The sequence below is a fragment of the Propithecus coquereli genome, unplaced genomic scaffold, assembly GCF_000956105.1.
Source record: "Propithecus coquereli isolate 6110/MARCELLA unplaced genomic scaffold, Pcoq_1.0 Scaffold37, whole genome shotgun sequence".
Classification (NCBI taxonomy): Eukaryota; Metazoa; Chordata; class Mammalia; order Primates; family Indriidae; genus Propithecus; species Propithecus coquereli.
In genome coordinates, this window is record NW_012149396.1 from 89754 (window position 1) to 113100 (window position 23347).

General features: G+C 47.2%; 2 protein-coding genes across 19 annotated transcripts in view; both read right to left on the reverse strand.

Moving 5' to 3' along the window:
* Positions 1 to 7927, reverse strand: part of CFAP53 (cilia and flagella associated protein 53) — a 26367-nt gene extending 18440 nt beyond the window's left edge. The window contains 4 exon segments of the mRNA XM_012651745.1: positions 2876 to 2917; positions 2919 to 3047; positions 3522 to 3751; positions 7752 to 7927. Coding sequence (XP_012507199.1) covers positions 2876 to 2917; positions 2919 to 3047; positions 3522 to 3751; positions 7752 to 7820 — 470 coding nt within the window. The 5' untranslated portion in view covers positions 7821 to 7927.
* Positions 7928 to 9951: 2024 nt separating this feature from the next.
* MBD1 (methyl-CpG binding domain protein 1) lies at positions 9952 to 22833 on the reverse strand. Of its 18 annotated transcripts, XM_012651773.1 has the most exons (17): positions 22512 to 22833; positions 20968 to 21102; positions 18148 to 18262; positions 17866 to 18050; positions 17696 to 17778; positions 17495 to 17535; positions 16968 to 17114; positions 16734 to 16862; positions 16279 to 16395; positions 16128 to 16196; positions 15316 to 15483; positions 14697 to 14996; positions 14467 to 14604; positions 13964 to 14098; positions 13817 to 13878; positions 12650 to 12721; positions 9952 to 10951 (listed from the first exon to the last, which is right to left on the reverse strand). In XM_012651773.1, exons 2-16 carry the CDS (start codon positions 21075 to 21077, stop codon positions 12682 to 12684), a joined length of 1839 nt encoding a protein of 612 aa, XP_012507227.1. In that variant the 5' UTR covers positions 21078 to 21102; positions 22512 to 22833; the 3' UTR covers positions 9952 to 10951; positions 12650 to 12681. The 18 variants fall into 18 exon arrangements, with proteins under 18 accessions (XP_012507227.1, XP_012507226.1, XP_012507234.1 ...); XM_012651772.1 differs by having other exon boundaries at positions 9952 to 12721; XM_012651780.1 differs by lacking the exon at positions 15316 to 15483 and having other exon boundaries at positions 22512 to 22821.
* Between the last annotated feature and the right edge of the window lie 514 nt (positions 22834 to 23347).

Genomic DNA, 23347 nt, shown 5'->3' on the forward strand with positions numbered 1-23347 from the left:
ATTTTTAGTAATGGAGCCTAATATAGCATCATTACTCAAAAGTATGTTTGGGGCTCTGTATTGAAGATCTAATGCTGCAGTGTTGCATTAAGACACTGAAAACAATTTGTTTTCAGATGAGTTATATTACGGTAGGATACATTTGTTTCTTTAAAAATTCTAACAATTCATCTAACTACCAAAAACTCAGTTATACATGTGAAATATATAAATATTGTCAAACTCATAAATATTTTAAAAGCACAACCACTTATGAACAATCCACTTTTCTTAATATATATTGAGACATTTACTAGGGAGTAGAAAATATATGAATGGTCCATTGACAGTCACTTTGGTGGTGTCCCCCTTTGACCCTCACAGCACCTTCTTCCCCAGCAACCAGGGAGGGTGTCCAAGTCCCACTGAGGACAGGGTACGAGCACATACTTTACACAGGCTGGAAATTCCAAGTGTAACCCTGTTTTGGTCACTACAAGCTTGAAGACTCAGGCAAATTCCTATCTGTGGGCCGGGCGCAGTGGCTCACGCCTGTAATCCTAGCACTCTGGGAGGCCGAGGCGGGCGGATTGTTTGAGCTCAGGAGTTCGAGACCAGCCTGAGCAAGAGCGAGACCCCGTCTCTACCAAAAATAGAAAGAAATTAATCGGACAGCTAAAAAAATATATATATAAAAAAAAAAATTAGCCAGGCATAGTGGTGCATGCCTGTAGTCCCAGCTACTCGGGAGGCTGAGGCAGGAGGATCGCTTGAGCCCAGGAGTCTGAGGTTGCTGTGAGCTAGGCTGACGCCACGGCACTCATTCTAGCCAGGGCAACAGAGTGAGACTCTGTCTCAAAAAAAAAAAAAAAAAAATTCCTATCTGTGGAACTCAGTTATCCACCTGCCAGCCAAAGAGAGTGGCAAGTCACGTCAGCCCTACACATTGCTACACTTCACTGCCCTCCGTCAGCAGCTCCCCAAGCCCTGAAACTTCCCATTCCGCCCAGTTTTATCAGTCTGAATTTACTCTCATAATTATAGCAGCTGCATCTGCAACTTGTTTCTAGTACGCACTGCAATAGCTTACTTCTTCTGGCCCCTAGGGTTTAGGGATGTCTATGTTATTAATAGCAACTTCACAGCAGAAAGGAAGAGACAGCAAAAGCTTTTCTCTGAACCATGATTTGACTCCCCAACGTGCCTCATTTTGCTGCTTTCTCACATCTGTTGACTTTTGGGTTTCGGACCTACTCAAATTTGGAATGCTGTGAAAGATGAACTCCTTCTGTATTCCACCAGATTTTAACTCTGGGTTTCAATTGACTCTTGGACCATCTGTTCCTGAATCCAGTTTAACATGATACACACCCTGTGCCTCTCATGCTTGGTGACCTGATAACCTAAGTGACACTACCACAGAGGCTGGAACAAAGTAGAGGCTCAAAAATATTTAATATTTATGGAATGAATGTTTTAACACTTCTAGGTAATATTTGAACTTAAAAAATCCCATCTGAAGATAAAAATCTTAATCGGTTACTCTAAAATTAAAAGACAGATGAAGTGGATGACTTGGGGCATTCCATGGGTCACATCATGTGATCATCACTGAAAGACATGAATGAAAAAAGGGGGCAAAATAAACAAACTATCCTGAGAAATATAATAGCAATTCTTTTTTTTGAGACAGAGTCTCACTGTGTTGCCCGGCTAGAGTGCCGTGGCGTCATCCTAGAGCTCACAGCAACCTCAAACTCCTGGGCTCAAGCGATCCTCTTGCCTCAGCCTCCCGAGTAGCTGGGACTACAGGCATGCGCCACCATGCCCGGCCAATTTTTTCCATATATTTTAGTTGTCCGATTAATTTCTTTCTAATTTTAGTAGAGATAGGGTCTCGCTCTTGCTCAGGCTGGTTTTGAACTCCTGAGCTCAAACAATCCACCCGTCTCGGCCTCCCAGAGAGCTAGGATTATAGGCGTGAGCCACTGTGCCCGGCCAATAGCAATTCTTAATGTTCACATTCTTAGAAGTCACCAAGGTACTGAAAATATAACTGAGGAATCACAATATAATGAAATCATAAATTATAAATATATGATAGCTCTTGCTGTAAGAATAAGAGGAAGGGATGTAAGACATTGAGACTTTTTAGTATATCTTTGCTTTAGAGGTAAACAATCTCATAGTTTGTGAACTCAAAAGCATCTGCCAAGCTCTTGATGATGCAAAACTGTAGATCATCTTAAAGGATCACCCTTGGGTAAACCTCCACATGAACCTTCCCTCTGTAAGTCCACAGTAGTGGGCTGAAATCAACACATTGACTCAGGGTATCCTAAAATGGGAAAGCACAATGAAAAGGGATACGGAGGCAACCACAGGATCAGACTGAGCACAGTGAAAACCAGGGATCTGAAAACCGAGGGTCACTGTGGGTCTGGGTCAGGGAGTGGAGCAGAAGTCCAGGTGATCAGATCTCATGGATCAGAATACCAGACAAGGAAACAGACAATAAAGAACAGGTAGCTAAGCACACATTCAGCACAGGTGACAACTACAGCAGTAGGGAGACAGCCCAACTTTACCAAAGACTCCCTGGGATAAGGGCTTTAAAAGAACTCCCTGCCAACAGCAAGGCTTAGGTTAATACATACAATTCGACAACAAAATCTCACTTGGTACTTTCATTCTAATTGGGAAGCAAGCACAGAACATTAGACCACAGTTCTCAAACTCTGTTATTATTTAATGATATGCAATATAATTGCCAAGACTTAAAGGTACAACTACTGTGTATACCCTCATTAGGCTATAATTTACTCCAAATTAGCATTCCTAAATCTTTAATATGTCCACTTTGGGTTCTGTTTGTGTGTTTTTCTGATTCCATTACCTGAATTGCTGGTCTAGCTTTTCAGCCACAAAATCCTGTCTCTTTGTCTTTCTTCTCTTTTAATAATCTAGTTTTCTCTCTCATTCTATCTTTTTTCTCTTCAATGGTTTCTTCTTTCAATTGCATTTCAGTAAAATATGCATTCTCTTCTAATGCTAAAAGTTCACGTAGCCTGAAAGAAAAAGACCAAAAAAAAAAAAAAATTCAAATTCTCATGCTGCATGCACCATTTTATTGATTTTTATTTGTTATATTTGATTTCAGACTTACACATCTAATAAATTTTGTAAGCAGGAAAAGATCATGGCAGTCCTCTATAAAATAAGACTAGTTGCCGCTTAAATCAATAAAGAGACTAATCTGCACCATATTTTATTTGATCACATGCAAATGTACACATATGAAATGTACACTTTCAACAAAGGAAGTAAAACAGATTTTAGTTAAAGTAATGAAATATGAAACGATATATTCATTTGTTTTCCATCTCTAAACATAGGTTATCATCAGCAAAAATATTAAGTGATAGCAATTTGAATATAAATATTTCAGCCACAATCCTTATCCTTGATTTTTGACTGGTCAATCTCAAATTGCAACTTTAGGAATGTTTCATAATCTGGGTCCCCAGGTGTGTAAGCCTTACTTATTTCGTCTTTCTTCGATATTAATAATAAACCCTTGCACAGCATCCTTGACTCTTGCTTGCACAAGGTTCTCCAAAAACTTGCGGTCATTGTGTTGGTCCCACTCAACTTTCAAGCGGTCCCGTTCATTTGACTTAATAGAGGCCAAAATAGCATGATACTTCTGATGACTGCGTCGGATTCTTTCCAGTTGATGCTCAGCCCCTTGGTCTTTGGGAGGCTTGGCTCTCTGAAAACAAAAGCTACTATCACTTATGGTAAACCAAAAATTAATCACATATTTTCAGTTATGACCTCCATCAATATTCATACTAAATAAAATTGGGTATAAAAAACTAATACATCCTGCTACGACTGAAAACAGCTTAAGCACCTAAGGAGTAACTTGCTTGATTCTCTGAGCCTATACCTAAGATGTTACCAGATCAGTCTCAAATATTTCAGAAGTGCCTTTTGAGTTGATGGAATTATAAAGTTAAAAATGTGACCAGGACTCTAAAGATTATCCAGTCAAACTCAGAGACATTAAGTGATTTGCCTGAGGTGCTTCAAATAGGGCAGACCTAGACAGACAAGAATTAGAGGTCTTCTAATTCCTGACATTGATCTTGCCACCCATATTCCACATTGTTTCAAAGGTGCACATCATAGTTACCACCATCAAAATATTTTCAATGAGAAGTATGTAAGTATGTAGGATATATACACACCCATAGAGACACATAAATACATTTTCTATAGCTGTGACAATGAAAAATCCTACTAAGGAAGAAGAATGAAACAAAAGAAGGGAGGGAAGGAGGAAGGAGAAAAAGGAGGGGAAAAAAAAAGGAAAAATGCTGGTGGTATAACTTCATTCCTATTTCTGTGGTGCCCTGAAGTTTTAATGCAAGGACTGTGCTCCTGACACTTTGGGGTAACTTGGAATTTCTGTGAATGTATTATATTTATAGAAATGGCCTCCAAAAAGTTGGAAATGCATGCAACATTTTGTATATATATTGATATACTTAATGAAATCACATAGACTATATCTCTTTCATTTCTATATTTCTAGCATTGAGCATAATGCATACAATAGTCAGCTTATCTACATGAATGAATGAATGAATGAATGAAACAATGTTTCTGAGTGGGCCTGATGTAATTTCTACACCTTCTGGAGCCACCAGGAAAGCCATAGTCTTGAGTTTTGTATTTTCAGCAAGTTTTTATCAAGTCATCCTTAGGTGGGTAGTAAGACACTGGGGTGCTGATTCATAGCAACAAAACTCTTGACTCACAAGGCAGAGAGAGAATGTCAATCTGATAGCTCACATGTAGAATATTACCGTCAGGGTTACCAGAACATTAGGGTTGGGTGTTTGTAATGAAGTCTCCTGGGGAAAGAAAAATCAGCATTTGAAGATAGTTTGACGAAAAGATTCAGGGCTCAGGATACGCATATAAGTACCAAGATAAGGCAGGCCCTGAGGTGGGGAGGAGACAAGATGATGTTGGGGGTTATAGCATGTGAAGTAGCTAATCCATATAGGAATTATTTGGAGCCTAGAGCCAGATAATTAAACTATTGTTCTTTAATATTTTTGGCATTTTATGAATGCAGATTCTGTGAATGAAGGAGAGCAGGGTGACGGCTGCATCTTGGGCAGGATACACAGCAGGAGTTCAGGCTCCCAGCAGATACATGGGCTGCGAACAGGAACCAAGCATCAAGGTCACATGCAAACACTGTCTCCAGTCGGCAGGACAGGAACCAGGCTCTGTACATTTTGGCTGAAGAGGAGAATAGAGGTGAGGGGTTGGGAGAAACAACATGAGCAGTAGCCAGGGCACAGGAAGCCCTCTGAGGCTTGAGGCATCCTGTGCAGGAGTCTTTGGTCTGGGAAGGACTCAGTCTCTGGATGAGTAAGGTATGACCTGGAGTTCTCTAACAAGGTGGATGCCAAGCCAGGAACAGTCTTGGCATTGCTCAAAACCCACACCATTTAATAGAAATATAATGCAAAACACATACGTAATTTTCTACTTTCAAGTAGTTGCATTTTAAAAAGAAGAAACAGGGGAAATTAATTTTGATAATTCATTTTATTTAACCAATATATCCAAAATATTATCATTTCAACATATGACTTTAGGCACATTTCAAGTGCTCAAATGCTATATGTGGTTAGTGGCTACTACTGGACATCACGGCTGTAAACCATGCTAACGGCAGGAGAACACACTACTTTGTGTCTTCAAGGTCACTAAAGGCTTTTGTTGCTGTAGCGTCTCAAATTACAGTTATTAGGATTGCAATTTACAATGCCTTACATCCTAGGATTGAGTCTGGCCTCTACTCATTACTGTATTGAGCAAGTTATTTAATCTCTTTGAGTGTCAGTTTTCTCACCTGTTAAATGAACAAAATAATTCTCACCTGTTGGGTTCGTAGGAGGCACTCGTTAAATAGATTCTTCTTTTACTGCCCTATTACTTCAGACACTACATATGCTATCGCTTTTTCTGAGGGAATTGTTTAGGGTCCAAGTCTCATCTCTTGGTGGTTTTAATTCTTCCAACACCACTCTGCTACCTCTAACATCTACACTTACCACACTCAGACACCTGAGAAGGAGCAGATGCACCAACTCTGACCTCTTCCTTTTCCTCTTAATTCTTTTACAGGTGCAAAGTGGTCAAAAGGCCTGCTTCTCTGGTTTGGTGGTGACATTTTTATTTTTTCCTGTTCCTCTTTGGTTCCCAGCACAAGTAACAGCACCCAAGAAATGGCCCAGCCCCTGAGCCCTTTGTTTGAATACAGAACCCAAAGTAAAGCAGTTTCTTTCTTTCATGGAGTCTGTTTATAATTGTCACCTTGAACTCTACAGACTATAGAAGACACCAGTCTACTACTTCCCAGCTCCAGTTCCTACAGTATTCAGATTTAGAGAAAGAGCAGGTCTATAATAGGTTGACTAAAACTTGCTATGTGCACTGTGGGGAATAATAAAACTGTATTCTTGATTATTTCTGATCTTTCTTCCATAAACTGACATCACAGAAAATATAGGACATCATTATCTGCTGTGTTAACCATAATGGTTTTACGCATGAGCAAGTTGTTTCTGCAATTAGGTTACAGTTTGAGCATCCTTAATCCGAAAATCTGAAATCCTCCAAAATCTGAAACTTTTTGAGTGACAACATGACAACACAAGTGGAAAATTTTACACCTGACCTCACGTGTCTGGACACAGTCAAAATGCAGGCACACAACACAGTTTATTCAGCATCTCCAAGGGAAAAATAAAATTACCTTCAAGCTATGTGTATAAGTGTGTATGTAACATAAATGAATTTTGTGTTTAGACTTGGGTCCCCTCCCCAGGATATTTCATTATATATATGCAATATTCCAAAATCTGAAATATGAGACCCTTCTGGTCTGAAGCATTTCCGATATGGGATACTCAACCTGAATAAGCTCCCTGGATGCAGGGGTCAGGTTTCAATGAAGGGTACACCTCCCAGGGTCATTGTATACACCCCTGTATCTCCCACAGTGCTGTGCACACAGCAGGGGCTCAAATGATAACTCTGCAATCACCTAATTGCACGGGGCAGGTTTTCCTCCCTGCAGAAGCAAAGGGACCTAGGTGCATAGACCAATAGTGACCAATAGTGACCAGAGTTCTCAGCAGGACCCATCAAATTCTATAGCAAGCAGCATCCCCCTAGCCTAAATTTGAACTTTAAAAATCCCATCTGAAGATAAAAATCTACCACCTCCTACCATCCCAGCCTTAGAGGCAACCACCCTGCATTTTTCCAGGCACGCAGCGTCACTGTCCAGCAATCGTTACTGGTTGAGTTGGAGCAGGAAGGCTCCATAACTCCTCACAACTCCTCACAGCCTAATTCCCCTTCCACAGATGGTTTTCCTAGGAGTGAAAGGGGAGCCCAAAATCACACAGCTGAATCATGGCCAGCCCTGCCCCCAGATCTGTTTCTGGGCCCAGTGCCCTTTCCATGACACACACTCCCCACTATAAGGGGACAGACCTCCTTCGAGGGTCCCAGAGACTCAAAACCCCCAAGATCCCAGTGGTGATCCTCCAAATACAGATCCTAAATATTGTAACTGGGGGAGCAGGGGGAACGATTGGGCTCAGCCTGGCCCAGAGTGCGGGTAGAGAGAGCTGTAGATCCACCACCCCCACCCCGCCACCACATCCTATGCTTACCACGAGCACCACTTTGGGAGTGGGGCCCTTAACTTCCCGCTGTACGGCGCCAAACCTCTGGCTGTACATTTGCGAGTCCCCTCGGGATGGGGGCGGCGTTAGCCGCGCTTCCCCAACCGCGGCCACCTGCGGGACCCGCTTCGGCGACGCAGAGGTCTGGTTGCCATGGTGCACCTCGCGGGGTGAGGGGCAGGTAGAGGTGGGTGGGTCGGGCGGAAGTCGGTCCCGTCACCATGGGGGCCACAGACGCCTGCACTCGCGACTTCCTGCTCCTGCAGAGGAGTGGAGTCTGCGCGGTTCTCACCCCGCCCCTGGCCGAAGCCCGCCGACCTCGCGCCCTTGCTCTAGGTTCATCAGAATGGAAGAAAAAACCTCTGCCCCGAAGAGAAGTCGAAAGTCTAATTATAATTCCAATTGACTTTGCTATTTATATCCTGTAATCGGTCTAAAAGCATGAGAAAAGTTAGTGGACATTTTGTGGGGAGGTCAAATTTTGTACCATCTCTAGGTTAATCTTAGCGATGACAGTAATCATCACAGGACCACCTATTTGTGTAGCTCTTTAAAATCTGCAAGGTATTTTCACACATACAACCTCCCAGCCTCCCAAATACCTTATGGGTTGATGGAACAGCAGGTATCATTCTCATCTTACAACTAAGATAGTTAAGGCTCAGGGAGCCTAAGCGCCTTGTCAAACCACTCAACCAATAATAATAAATTATTAATAAAATCTTCCTACTGCAATGGGTAGAAACCAGGGCTTAGACTCAGGATATCCTAGGATGGGAGCAGATCAAATGGGCTGGTGAGGCAGTGACACGGCCTGGCTGTGCACAATAAAGACCAAGAGTCTGAGTCGAGGGTCACAGTGGACCAGTGTCAGGATGTGGATCAGAAGTCCAGGCTAATTGGTTCCTGACAGTCAGGATTTCAGGCAGATCAGGGACTCTAGAACACACAGGTGGAAACTAAAATTGTATTTCCAGTCAAGAGCAAGATGGCAGTTAATACCTAAAAGCCAATTAAGAATGATACTTTGGTACTCCATTGCTGAAGTGGGGGCGAGCATAGCACACAGAAAAAAATCAATACCTACGTCAGATACTGATGTATAACAACCAAAGTACAACTAATGTGTATGCCCTCTTAAGGACGCAATTTACTGTAAATTAGCATTCCTTAATCATTTTGCAATCCTCCCACTTCGGATTTTGTATGTGGTAAGTCTCTAGGTTTGAATTCCATTTCCTGAATTGCTGGTTCAGCTTTTCAGCCACAAAATAATGTCTGTCTTCTCTCTTAATAATCTCTTTTAATAATTCTCATTTTGTCTTTTTTTTTTCCTCCTATAATGACTCTTCTTTCAACTGCAGTTCGGTAAAATGCTCATTTTCATTTACTGCTAAGAGTTTACATAGCCTGAAACAAAAAAGAAAGAAATTAGGTGTCGTCTCGGTTCCCTGGATGGTGTCTCGAGCGGCGGTTCCTTGATCTTGAGTCTCCCAGGCGCCTGGCCCTCGGGTTGGTCTGGGGGGAACCACCCCCACCCCAAACACAAAGCCTTCGGGGAGGACAGCAATGAGAACTCCCTCGGCCCGGAGCAGAGTTCGGGAAGAGCCGCTGTGACTCGGGGCCGCTCATCAGGTACCCCCGAGATCGCGCAGCCCGGAGGGTCCTGTTGGGATGAGTTCTCGGAGGCGAAGACCGACTCCGCAGCCCCCGGACTTGACAGCTCGTCATGCCGCACCCTCACCCCGGGCAAGCTCCGTAATTTAACGCCGGTACGGTTTCGCGTGTCTTACCACCATTTGAAGAGGGGCAGTGGGCTTCCCTCTGGCTCAGCCTAGGTACGGTGCTTGCGCAGGGCGCAGGCCACGCCGCAAGGCAGCCAAGACACGGGTGGGGGGAGTGTCTCCAGGGCCCGCTGGGCTGGCCGCGGCCGGGAACGGCGGACTCTCGCCCCGGCGCCCCCTGGCGGACCGTCCGGAGATTGAAGGAACCCGGCCCGGGGCTAAGCACAGCAAGCCAAGCCGCAGCCTTCAGCCAACCCTCCTGGGAAGCCTAACATAAGTGATTCCCCCGAAGGTCTTTGGACAGAAGAGACCTCGATCTTGCCACCCTCTATCCCAGTTTCTCAGAGGCAGGTAAGTGTTACCACCAAGACGCTCCCAAAAGAAACACTAAGCATATAAATCAGTAAATGGGACAATAAAAATCATTTAAAAATAACTTTAAAATAGAACAGCTTAGAGATAGAAACTAAAGTATTTCCAATTCCTGTTGTGCCCCAAACAAGGTTCACACAAGGGTTGTCCTCCTGATAGTTTCCTGAATTCTATATTTTCAGCATTAAATTCCATGATAAAGTTGGAAATCCATTCATTTGTAATACATACTGATGCATTTAATAAAATCGCATGGACCGTATCTTTTTCATTTCTGTATCCCAGTATTAAGTACAAGTGCCTACCATGCGCCAGGTTCTCAATACTTGAATGAATGACACAAAAATAGCCAAGACCAGCAAGTTTTTTCTGGGTGGGCTTGACGGAATTTCTGTACTTGCTGGGATCACCATGAAATCCATGGTCTTCAGCTTTGCATTTTCGGCAATGTAGTTTTATCGAGTTATCCTCAGGTGACTAGAGAGACCCTTTGGGGGCTGATCCATGGCAAGGTAGCTTTGTAATGTGTCACCATGGCTAGGCTATACTTCCCAGAACTCCCTTCCCTGTATGCTTCCAGTTAAGACGGGCCACAGAGACAATGTGCCTGATAATTGGTGGGCAGAAGTGAAGCAGCATACTCTTTTTACACTTGGAAGGCTGGTGCTGGGGCACCAGGTGCTGGGGCACCAGGTGCTGTTGCAGTTCACGCATGTTGTCATTTATCAGCTGGCTCACCTCGTTGGTGTGGGGCAGCAGTCAGGCCTGAAGCCAGGCCTACAGCTGCTCCACCTTCCCCACGATCTTCCTTCAGCTTCTCTAATTCCTGGGCAGATGCATATTTAACGCTGTGAGGAAGGGCACCAGTTTCTTCTGCAGGACACCCACATCATCGAAGCTGGAGGTGGTGAGAGACTGACATAGGTTCCAGGCCATCCTCGTGGGCTCCAGCTTGTGCTTGTGGGCTGTGCTGCGTCCTCGGTCTCCCACACTTTATATCCATCTTCCCTTCCCGACTGCCTGCCCTGCAGACTTCAAGCTCCAGCATTAGATGCAAAGATAACAGCCTTACAGAGACTGTTTAACCAGCTCCCACAATTGCATGAGGTCAAATCCCTATAATAAATCCTTTAAAATACATATATACATAATCTTTATCTTAGTGGTTCTGCTTTTGTGACTGAACCCTAATACACATGGAAAGCACATTCTTAACTCATGAGTCAAAATGCCAATCAAATTTCACTTAGAACATCATTGTCAAAATCACCAGAATACTAGGGCTGGGTGGTTGGATCGTGGGGGGAAACAAAGCAGTATCAGATTATCCAGTCTTGATTAGGGTTGAGCTAGGTAGGGTGAGGCAAAGGAAGGGGCAGAGGAGGGTGGCACAGGGCTGTATTTTATGAGTTAGAATTGGGAAATGGCTAATCCATATCTGAATTACCTAAAGCTGCAAGGGCTGGGACTAGGGTAAGGCAAGGGAGGCACACAGGGTACAAAATTTGAGGAGGCACTCACTCAGTCCTGGCCCTGTAAAGCTGGCTAAGTAACAAATTACAGGTCTAATCGTTTTGGCACTTTATGAATGAAGTTGGAGAAAGTGAGGTAGGGCTGAGCCAACACTGGCCCTCGGGCAGGACTCAAAGCAGGAATTCAGCCTCCTACTAGACATTCGGGCTGAGGGAAGGAACCAAGCACGCAGGTCATCAGAGGACAGGAGATATACGTTGTTAGGGAGGACAAGCCAGGCTGGCAGCTTTAGTCCCACAGATTGCCCTGGCTGAGGAAGCGGAGTCAGGGTAACAAGCAAAGGCGGACAGCAGGCAGTGAGGAGGGATACACCCTTGAGAGTTTGAGGAATCTGAGGCAGCATATGGGGCCTGCAGAGAACCCAGTTTCTGGACGAACAGATGTTCTTACAACAAGATGACCCTTTCCACATACAGCCTTGGCACTCCCTAAACCATGCTAGAGACAGGAGTATAAGGGATTTATTATAGTATTTATAGTAATCCATTGTGTGTTTTCAAGGTCACTGAAAACTCCTGTTACTATAATATTACACATTATTGCATACAGGATTACAGTTTACAGTTTAGTGGTTTAAAGAACATGGCCTTTACAACCTGGGTTTAATTCTAGGCTCTACTAACATTATTTGACATTGGACAAATTAATCTGAGTCTCAGTTTTCTCATCTGGAAAAATGGGCAAAATCAATGTCTTCCTAAAAAGACTGTTTTGAGGATTAAATAAATGGGGTCCATAGGAGGAACACACCAAATAGCAGTTCCTTTCCTTTCCTCAATTTTTCACATTACATTTGCAATTGCTGTCTCCCTGAGGAAATGTTTAGAGACACTACCAGGTCTCATCCAGAAGCCACTTAAATTATTTATACAGATGGCCCATTTAGGTTGTTTTGTTGTGGCTTTAATTATATTCCCTTTCCCCACCCCAGCTCCCCCACCCGTAATATCCAACTTATTATCACACTCAGGCTCTTGGGGAGGAGCAGATAGATGCACCAACTTTCTACTCTTTCTGTCTTTCTTTCCCGCGCTTACTTCTTCTATAAGCTCAAAGTACTGTTAGGCCTGTTCCTCTGGTTTGGTGGTAGGTTTTTCCTCCTAGGGTTGATTCACACACAAGCCCTGGCAACCAATCTAGGGTCCAGCCCCCAGTAGATCAGTGTTGTCTCTCAAAAAGCCGGTCTGCAAATATCACCTTGAATCCTACAGTCTGCAGAAGCCTCCAGTCTACTGCTTTCTAGCTCCAGGTTTTTTAAGGTCCTTGGACCTAGAGAAGAGGGAGCAGGTCTGTATGTTGAATGAGGTTTGCTACGTGCAAAATGGAGCATCACAAAACCATTTCCTACTATTCTGTGTCCGCCATCCCATTTCCCCTTAATTATCCTTTATCTCTTCTCTGTCTCCTAGAAACTATCATTATAGAGAGCATAGCACCTTCTCTGTTAACACATATGCGTGCACAGTTACATAATAAGCTAAGGGTAGGGATCCTGTGTCTCCTGAAGGGTAAGCCTTCCAGGGCTCATTGTACTCACTGCTGGGTCTCCCAGACTGCTGTCCACCCAGCAGGAGCTCAATCAGTACCTGTGTAATCACCTAGGTACAGATGGAAGGGTTTCTGGCCTGTTGGAATTGATTTGCAGGAGCAAAGGACTCCAGGTGCTTAGGCCAATAGTTTACATTGCCAGCTGTGGGGCTGTGTGCAGGGCCTGTCAACATTCTGCACAGCAGCTCAAACAGTTAATAACCTCAACAGGCTCAAGAAAGGCTCAAGAGACCCAGCCCAAGCCCTTCCATGGAGGCTGCTCCAGGAAGTGCAGGATGAGCTGGAGATCACACAGCTAGCTGGGTATGGACCCAGCTTAGCATCAGCTCAGGACCCAGATCTCCTGCCCACCCCACTGCCAGGCAAGACCCACAACCATTTCTGGGACATATACTCCCCACTGTCCGGGAGCACCCACCAAGTGGTCTCCAAGAGACTCCAAAAGCCTTCAAGACTCCAAATGATGGTTCTCTGAATAAGAACTTACATATCAAGGAAAACCCCCATAGAGTTTACTCAGGGGGATAGGCACCAGACTTTCCTTATCTTTTTTATCATTCAAATTTCCTCACAGGGCATCAAGGCCTCCTCCCTCTCCCAAAGGAGAGGCCTAACCTGCAACACTATTGGGTGGGTCTCAAGGGAAATTTCTAGAGTCCTGCACACATGCCCCTCATGGACTGTGGTCAGCACAGTGGATGTGAAGCCTTTACCTCCCACTGCACTACACCAAATTGCTGACCGTATTTTCAAAACTCAGAGCCCCCATCTGACTGGCACCCACCCCATCCCCACCCCTCACTGTGTGGGGCACACCTTGGCAACCAGACTGCTGTGTCTCGGAAGCGGGTTCCACCCAGGCTGAAAATCTCCGTGATCTAGGGAAGAATTAACATCATAGGTCAACATGCCCAATGGGGCTAAGGCAGGGTCAGGGCAGGGTGGGGCATCCCCAGCACTGACCACAGGTGTGCCAGCCCCTCCTGCCTCCTCCTCTGGGGCTGATTTGGAGGCAGAGTCATCCTTGTTCTCCTCTGTCTTGTCCTCCTCAGGGTCAGGTGGTTCTTGCTTCACAGGTGGCAGGCCTGGGTCTACTGCCTGGGAGAAGTGGGGAATAGGCAGCAGTTAGAAGGGCAGGCCTGAGGAAAGTCTCCATCAGCACAAACCATCACTGTGCTGACAAATTCCACTTCCACTACAGTTCAGCACAGAAATGCCATCTCCCTACCTACAAACCTTTCCCATTGCTCACTGATCTCTGTTTTTCTGTTAGCTGGGCAGCAAAGTAGGCAAAGCTAGTTGCCTATGGAAGTAGGGTGTCTGTTAGACAGATGGGGTAATTCTGCAGAAAGGCTGCAATCAGCACATCTTCACTCTGCTCAAAGAACCACCATCATGGCTCACCATGACTCTGCTTAGAGACCACCCTTTTATGGCACCAACAGAATGTCCATCACTGCCCCTACCTTGCTAGGGCAGCCAGGCACCAATACAGGAGAAGTCAGGATGGCTGTGCCGGGTGTCCACTCTTCCTGGGCATCCGCCTTCTCTTGCTTCACCTGGGGTAAGGCCACAACCCAACTCAGGCCAGAGCACTGGGCCTCCTGCATGAGGGACGATTGCAGCAGACTTGGTCTCAGCTCCCTGGCATGAGGCTAGATAGGGCTGGAAGTGCAGAGTAAGAAGGGGCCCTCACCTGCAACAGGGCCTCTGTGGAAGCTGCAGCAGGGCCTGGCACCTGCACGGGACTGCTTGCACCCTCCCGTAAAAACACAAGGTCGGTGCCAGGCGGAGGCAGCACAAAGCCACCACCTGCTTCTTGTTTCATTGGAGCCTGGGCACGGCCTGGTTTGGCTGTGCGTGTAGCCAAGGGGTTCTTCAGAGTGGGGCCCAGGCGGGGCCTTCGAGCAGAGCTGGTCCTCTTTCGACGACGGTAAGGTGGGGGCGATCCTGCCCCATCTTCAGACTCTGACCAGACACTTGGCAGCAGCCGCTTCTGAGGAAAGATGGAGTGCTATGGCCACCTGGTGCCATTACCAAACACATCCACCCTGCCCTGCTCAACATGCCTGCTAATCTCCCATTAGTCCCATCACAGAATCTGCTTACACATGAGCCCTTTGTCATTGAGACTGCTAGCCTCCCATTAGCAATGCCAGTGCCACCTAGACTCGTTTCCCCAGCACAATGTTTGCTAATCCTCATCCAAAGCCATAGCCCCGCCCACCCACCTACCAGGCCTGCCCACCATTCCCAGGTACTGGGGCATGTGGCCCCACCTATCCCGTCCACCTGACCCTTCCTGCCCCACCCACCATGGCAAACTGCAGGCATTGGCGCCAACGACACTTCTGGCGCTTCTGGTTGCTGCCCCCGAATTTGGGCTTGTCGCAGCAGAAGTCGCAGCGGCCACAGTCCATCCGCCGTAGGCAGGCTGCACAGGCCCCGCACTTGCGGTTCTGCCGGCGGTTCGTGTAGGGCTGCTGGGGTGGGGGGAATGGGTGGTGCTGTCACTAGGACTAGGAGAGGCCATCCTCAATGGCTATTCCAGTGCTGGTCCTGGTGCTCCTCTAGCCCCATCGGAGGGCACTACTTGCGTACTAGTCTTAGCCTCTTGACTCCCCACTAGTCACACATCACCGTTTGCTAGTGCAACACTGGCCGCTATCACTGTGCCAGCTTGCCCTCGGTACCGTTAGGACTGTGGCTGCTCCATCCCAGGATCCATCGCTGTATTTGCTAGTACTCCACTAGCTACCAAAAAATTTCTCTGACCTCACCTCCAGCAGGATTTTGCTGGCCCTCTATTACCTCCCATCACTGTGCCTGCTCTGTCTGTTCATTCTACGTGAAACCCAGTCACTGTACAGGCCGCTCCTCTATCAGCCCCATCACTGTGTCTGCTAGTCCTGCGTTAGCCACCAGAGTGCTGGTGCATCTGATGTGGCACTGTCACTGCACCTGCTGAGCCATGTTAGTCCTCCCCCCTCGTCCGCTCATCCCATCCTAGGACCCATTACTGTGCCTTGCTGTTCCCCAGTAGGCCCATCACAGCATCTGCTTCTTTGGAGTTAATCAAGCGTCCCGGGAGAGTCTAGGCTTATCCAGGTAGGGCGGGGCCACTCACTAGCTCGTCCTCCTCTACACAGTAATAGATGAACTCGGCAGGTGGCGAGGGGGCCAGGGTTCTGGGGTGCTGTAGAGGCAAATGGCGTGGGGTCAGGGCAGGTACTTGGTAAGGTTACGGGTGTGCCTCCCCCCACCCACTGGGGCCTCACCAGCTCTGTGGGCTCTGGGGGTTGTGATGGGGGAGGTGGAGGCAGTGGCTGGGCTCGGGATTGCCGCCTGGCAGCCTTCTTGGAGTCACAGCGCCCCCTGCGGCGGCCATGTTTACCCTGGGAGAGTAAAAAGAGTGGTTTGGGTTTCGTGGCACCAGGCAGAGACAGGACATCCCAAGATTACAGAAAGCGTGCATGGGACAGGTAGGTGGAGGGTGGAGTGGAGCGGGGGGAGCCACAGCCAGGGGAGGGCAACGTTGACATCACTGATAGTGGCAACGGAGACGGTCAGAAAGATGCTGACAGACAGGGGCAGGGAGGTGAGGCCAGAGAGGTAAGCATGAGGTAAGGAAGAAAAGAAAGACATGAGGTGGGCAAGGCCAGGCTGGGAGGAAGCAGCAGCAGCAAAAACTTTTAACAGCAGAATGAGCCCTGCCCCCTCCGGCCTGACTTACCCATAGGCACCGTCGCTGGACACACTTCCACTGACGCCTGAGCCCAGGGCGGGGAGGGCGTAGGCAGATACGGCAACGGCCACAGTCCTCTTGGGTCTGACAGCCCCGGCATACTCCACACCCTCGGCTCTGTGTGCGTGTGTGGGGAGGGCCAGAGGCATGATGCATGAGGCCAGGGCCATGAGGACCAGTGGCTGGGGTGAGCCTTGGGCCCTCCCCACCTGCCCGACTCACCCTTTCCACGATCCGGAGACAGCGTCTCCGCTCACACTTGCAGAACAGCCCCGAGGCCACATCATGGGGCAGCTGCAGGAGGCAGGTGGAGCAGGCCCCACAGTCTTCCGTTACCTGGCATGCTGCACACTCCCCACAGCCCACACGCTGCCAAGAATTGGAGGGACAAGGTCACAGGCCAGGCAGAGTGGCTCCAGAAGCACTGCCCCACCTGTGTCTACTGATCCTACGTTAGCTCCTATCACCACGTCTTCTAGTCCCCCGTTAGCCTCATCGCTTTATCTGATAATTACTGGTTAGCTGCCATCAATGAGGCCATCAGTATGTCTACTGGTCCCCTGTTAGCTTCATCACTGTCTACCGGCACCCCATTAATTCCCATTACTGTGTCTGCCAATCCACACTAGCTCTCTATAAAATGACTCTTACACCCTATGGCCCCATCACCATTTCTTCAGACCCTCTACTGGCCTCATCATGTCCTGCTCCCATTGCAGAGCTGTAAAGAGGATGCAGCTTGTGCTTACCTTAAACATCCTCTGCTCCCGGTTGAAGGCAATTCTCTGTGCTGGCGGGGAGGGAGAGGGAAAGAGCAAGTAAAAAGGAAGCAACAGACGCCTAACCTCACCACTGCCTCTGGCCTGACTTCCACCATTCAACCTCTACTCATGTCCAATACTTCCAAAATCCAACCTCCAACTATGTCAGTCACCTCTGTCCTGACTCACCTCGGCAGTCCTTGCACAATGTCTTGAGCCGTTGCCTTCTGGTACCATCCCCTGAGAAGCTGATTCCACAATTCTCACAGCACCTGGGATGGGAAAGACAGGTGTGGGGCCCTAAGAGCACCCCCGATCACAACCTTCACCCATTTGGCCCACCTTAGGCCAACACTCACCCAGGTGCAGGGAATGAAGCTGGGGCTGGGGCTGGGGCTGGGGCTGTGTCAGTGTCAGCCTTGGTCTCATCCCGTGGGGCCTCCTTCCTGACCTCATTCTTCTGGGGTCCAACCTGATGTTTCTTAGTCTTGGCTGGCTTTGAAGGTTTCTTTCGCTTTTTGCTAGGGATGGCCACCGAATGGCCCTGGAGATGAGAGTTAAGACAGGAGGAATGTGGGTCAGTGGGTGCGCGTTAGGAAGCACAGCCACCCCTGACTGGGCTCCCCCACACTGTGAAGTACCTTGGGGACTGGATGGCACAAGATGCCTTGTTTGAAGTCGAAGAGAGTAAGATCACATGTAGGGCCCAGGTATCGGGTCAGCTCAACTTTGCTTCGGATCCTGTCTCCTGTGGGGCTGGGGATGGACCAGGACAGGTAGAGCCAATGCCATTCCACCCACACAACCCTTCCACAGGGCTGGTGGGATATAGGAGGCAGCCTGGAATTGGCCTGTGAGCCCCGCCCCACCCCAACCAGCCCTGAATAACAGGAGTATAAAATACAAATGCCAGCATGTATACAAATATTAATAAACCATATAAACGTAAATAGACATGAACATTTATAACATCATACTTGTGATACTGGAAATACTTTCTATAAGTAAAAATAAACACAAATGGGGACACAAATATATTAAATAACATGTAAGTATGTTAACATTACGTACCAAACACATAAGCAAGAAAACTTATGTTTAAAAAACATAAACAAATGCAACTGCGTACATAATAGAGTATAAGTAAATGATGTTGGGAGACAATACTCCATGGGTCTCTCACATGTCCTGACTGTCCTTTGTAAAAAAAAAAAACTATTTTTCCAAGGATGTTTGTAAAGCAAACAACCTTGGAAGATAAGAGATGGAGTCTCCTTCCAGAATAACGAGAAAGCATACTTACTGTCCTAATATTATAAAAGATTTGATCCCCTAAGCTCAGGGTTCCATTCCTATGATACAGTTCACTGTGTGTGCAGGTGCTGTTTAGCCCTCTTCATGTTACATGGGAATTGGGATTCGAGGAACTGGCACAAAAATGATGATATAGTCCCCCTTTATCTGCAGGGGATACATTCCAAGATGCACAGTGGAGGCCTGAAACCATGGATAGTATATACCCTATATGGTAGATACAGTGTTTTTTCGATCTGATTACCGAGATGGCTACTAAGTGACTAATGGATGGGATGCACATACAGCATGGATATGCTGGACAAAGAAATGATTCATGTCCCAGGCAAGATTGAGCCAGACAGTGCAAGATTTCATTACACTACTCAGAACGGCACGTAATTCAAAACTAATGAATTGCTTATTTCTGGAATTTTCCATTTAATATTTCAGATGGCAGTTGACTAGGTAACTGAAACTCAGGAGAGCAAAACCTCAGAAAGCAAAGCCACAGATAAGGGAGGACTACCATATTTTGGATTCTGCTGTTGTTATAATAAACTGTCTTTCATCTCTGACCCAGGAGTCTCATGTCTCCTACCAGCATCCACAAAATTGTGACAAACTCACTATTATCTTGTCCTAATTGCGGCAGAATCTCAGATCATTTACGGTTTTTTTTTTAGATTAAGGAAAGAAGAGTGCCTTTATGGTTTTTGACAATTGCACTTACAAGTTTTAAGAGTTTTACAGAAGCATGTAATGGTGAATAAATAATAACTAAATACAAAAAAATTAATTTTATTTATAACTTTACCATATTTATTGGGGAAACTGGCAACTTAGATACAAACAAAACCAGGACAAGTATCAAAAATTTAATACCTATATCATTAATGTATTCTAAAACACATGTAAATGTTTATAAACATCTATGTTAACATATTTATAGTTGATCTCCGTTGTTCACGGTAGTTATGCTCTACAAAGTTGCTGTGAACACTGACTTAGTGAATACAGAACCATTGCACCTAGGGGAAGTACAGGGTTAGGTTCCTGAGAGGCTCTGGTCACATTTTTGTCAACTGATCAATGCATAACTTTGTTTTACGTGTGTTTCAGTCTAAAGACATCTTACTTAATATATATTTCTTACAAATGATTAATTGCATGGTCTTTGATTCAAAGCCAGAGATTTCAGAGGCCATTTGTGTTATATAGGTTTGTTTGCCAATGTTCTTATAAAACAAGCCAGTCTCACTGGCGTTGAAAACCACTCTTCTATATAACCCTTTTCCTGTATAACACTTAGCAGGTATTTTTAAAATTCTTCTGCAGACTCCTGATCTGTAGAACCTAATATTTTTCATGCCGTATCGCCTTTTGAAATGTGCAAGCCAGCTAGCACTAGCTAAGTTTAATGTTTTCCTAACCCTGGGTAACATGATTTTGGCTTTCCTTATGACAATGCTGTTCACTATGCTTTATCGGTCATCATTTCACAGATCCACAAATTCAGCTGCTTTTGCATCTTATCCACAGCTTCAAGTACTATAGATGCTATTTTTTGTATTTTGTGGAACAGCCTCACGTACATACTGACAAATTTCCTTCTTCTTTTGAGGATGCAGCATGTTTTTGATTCATAGCACTGAATTTACAGCCAACAGCACTGTAACTCATGCCTGAACGAAGCTTATCTACCTTGCATTTTCTCCTTAACACACATCACAGCCTTCTTGCACTCAGAACACTAAACAACACTTCAGCACTATGCTTGGGGATCATCTTAAACAGCAAAATCACCAACAAAAAGCACAAAAATGCAAAAAACGTGATACTACATAGACCACAAAAAGAACACCTGTTAATAGTATGAAACTTGAAACAAAAAGGCCTTATTCGACCTGGGCTTAGAACATGTGCACTTTTCGCTGCTCTGTGCATGTTCTGGAATAACCACGAATGCACTATCAGTACTGACTTCGAAGTTACAAATAAATTTTATTAAGTAGGTGAATTTGTAAATACAAAATCTGAGAATAATGAGGATTAACTGTACGTGCATAATTTTAACTCCATCCACAAATTTAACCACACTATTCGATTTCACCCTGTCCCTGACCAGGCTCAGCCCCACCCGACTCTGCCCACAACCCACCCAGTACCTCTGGTAATATGTGTCTGAGCGCCCGCAGGTGGCCCCTGACTTGCGAAAGACCTCACGGCGCTTCCAGCCAGGGCCCAGGGCTGGGCAGTCCAGCCAGTCCTCAGCCATGGAGGCCACAGGAAGTAGCAGTAGCCTGCAAAGGTGGTAGAAGAGGATGCATGGGGGAAACTGAGGCTCTAGGAAGGGACAAACTGCCCCAGGCCACACAAATCACTGGTGTCTTTTACTGCTTGCCCAAGACCTAGGACCTGCCACAGGCAACCAGCCCATATATAGAAGAGAAACCCCTCGCATTCCAACCCCATTCTTTCCTGTTCTGGGCCCAGGAGCTTCTCATTCCTCCCCCTTCTTAACCTGGTAACCTCCACAGCTCCCATCTTCAACTTAAGGGTCCATGTTTCTTATTCTCAGTATCCTGACCCCTTAAATCCTCCCCATCTTCAGATTAAGAGCCCATCATTTCACTGTACTGCCAACCCAGGAACCTTTCATTTTTCCCCCTCATTCCTCCGTCTTTGACCTACAGATCCCTATCCCTCCCCTTTATCGCCCTAAGACCCCCATACTCCCCATCCTCAGTCCAAGAGGCCATCATTCCTCTTGCCCTCAGTATTCTACTTCAGTGTTCTTACCTCCCACTCCTCCCCTTCCTTGACCCACAACTTCCCAATTTCTTTCCTTTAGTCTTTTAACCATTCCATTCCTTCCCTGTCTGATGTCCTCTTATTCTACTACTTCAGTGTTACAGCCTCAACTTCCTCTGTGTGAGAGACCCCAACCCTTCCACCTCCTTGGCCTGAGCAGCCCCTCATTCTTTCCATTCCTCAGCTAGTAGCCTCCCATGGCTCCCCCTTCCCCAGCCCAAGAGTTCCCCCACTTATTTCCCTCTTCCCTCAATGTTCTGACCTACAATTTCTCCCCAATCTCAAACCCAAAACCTCCCTATTCCTCTCCTCTACAGCCAAAAAGTTCCCCACTCCTCCTCTTCAACATTCTCAATCTACATTCTTCCTAATCAGCCTGAGAGACCCTGATTTCTCCCCTTAGCATTCTGAACTCCCCCTATTCTTCTCCGTTATCTCAGGATCATGCCATCCCTAACTGTCAGCGTTCTGATGTCCTATTTCTCCTCATCCTCTATATGAACACAACCCCCGTCACTCCCTCTCAGCATTCCAACGCCCCCATTTCTCTGTCATCAGTCTGAGGGACCCTCATTTCTCTCTCTCAGAGTTCTGAATCCCCGTTTCTCTCTCCTTAACTTCAGAGGCCCCGATGTCTCCCCTCAGCGTTCCGAGCTCTCCTTCCTCTCCGTCTTCGTCCCAGGATCCCGACACTCCTACCTGTCAGCGTTCTAAGCCCCATTCCTTCCCGTCTTTCGCCTAAATCCCCCTATTCTTCCCTTTCAATATTCCGAAGCCGCCATTCCTCTCCCTCATCGGCCCGAGGGCCCTTCATTCCTCCCCGTCAGCGTTCTGAGCCTCAATTCCTCCCCATCCTACGCCTGAGTGCTCTCCCCTTCCAGGCCCACGGCTGTCTCACCAGCTCGGCACCAGGCCGGCAGCTTCCGCCTTTCTAGGCCCGTGGATTCATGGCGAGGGTCCCTTCTGTGCCTCCCGCCTTGCCCTACTCCTCTTCTTCCTCCTCCTCTGCCGCCTCCTCTGAAGCGGTAGCTGTCGCCTCCGCGGCTGTTCGTTGCTCCCGGAACCGGAAATCCACTGCCTGCCTCCCGGGCTCCGCCCCCGACGAAACACCTGCGCGCTAGCGCCTCGACGGCGCGCGCCCTTAGCGGGGAGGCTCTTGCGCCTGCGTGCTAACGTTCCACACCAGAGCGCGCCCACGGCCGGGACCCGCAGCGCCTGCGCTCCCCGCTTCCCCAGACGCGCGTCCTCCCATGCTGCCTAGTTTGCACATGCGCTCTCCAGTCCCACGCTAAAGGGGCGTGGACGTTAGGGGTTGAGCCTGCGCTCTCCGTTCCCTCTGGCCGTATCCAGGAGTAACCCACAGGGGCGTCGCACGGCTGGGGTTGCGCCTGCGCACTCTCTCGTCCAGCCGGGACCCTCCTCTCCCACCTCGTGCCGAGGTCGCGTCTGTGCTCGCTGGTCACTGCGAACATCTCCCCCAAGTCTATTGTGTCCCGCGCTCTCCTCCCCGCCGAACAGGTGGCGCGCGGAGACGAGTTTTCGCCGCGCGGACCCCGGTTGAACCCGAGGACACGGAGAAGGGGGCGGGGCCGCGCCGCAGGTAAACAGAGGGCACCCAGTGAGGGCGTGTCCGCGCTGCACAGGACTGCAGAACTGGAGTGGGCTCCCGTTGTATACGTGTCCCACGAGAGGGGTTTGCGGGAAAGGGGGGGGGGGCCTTGTGTCCATCGCTGA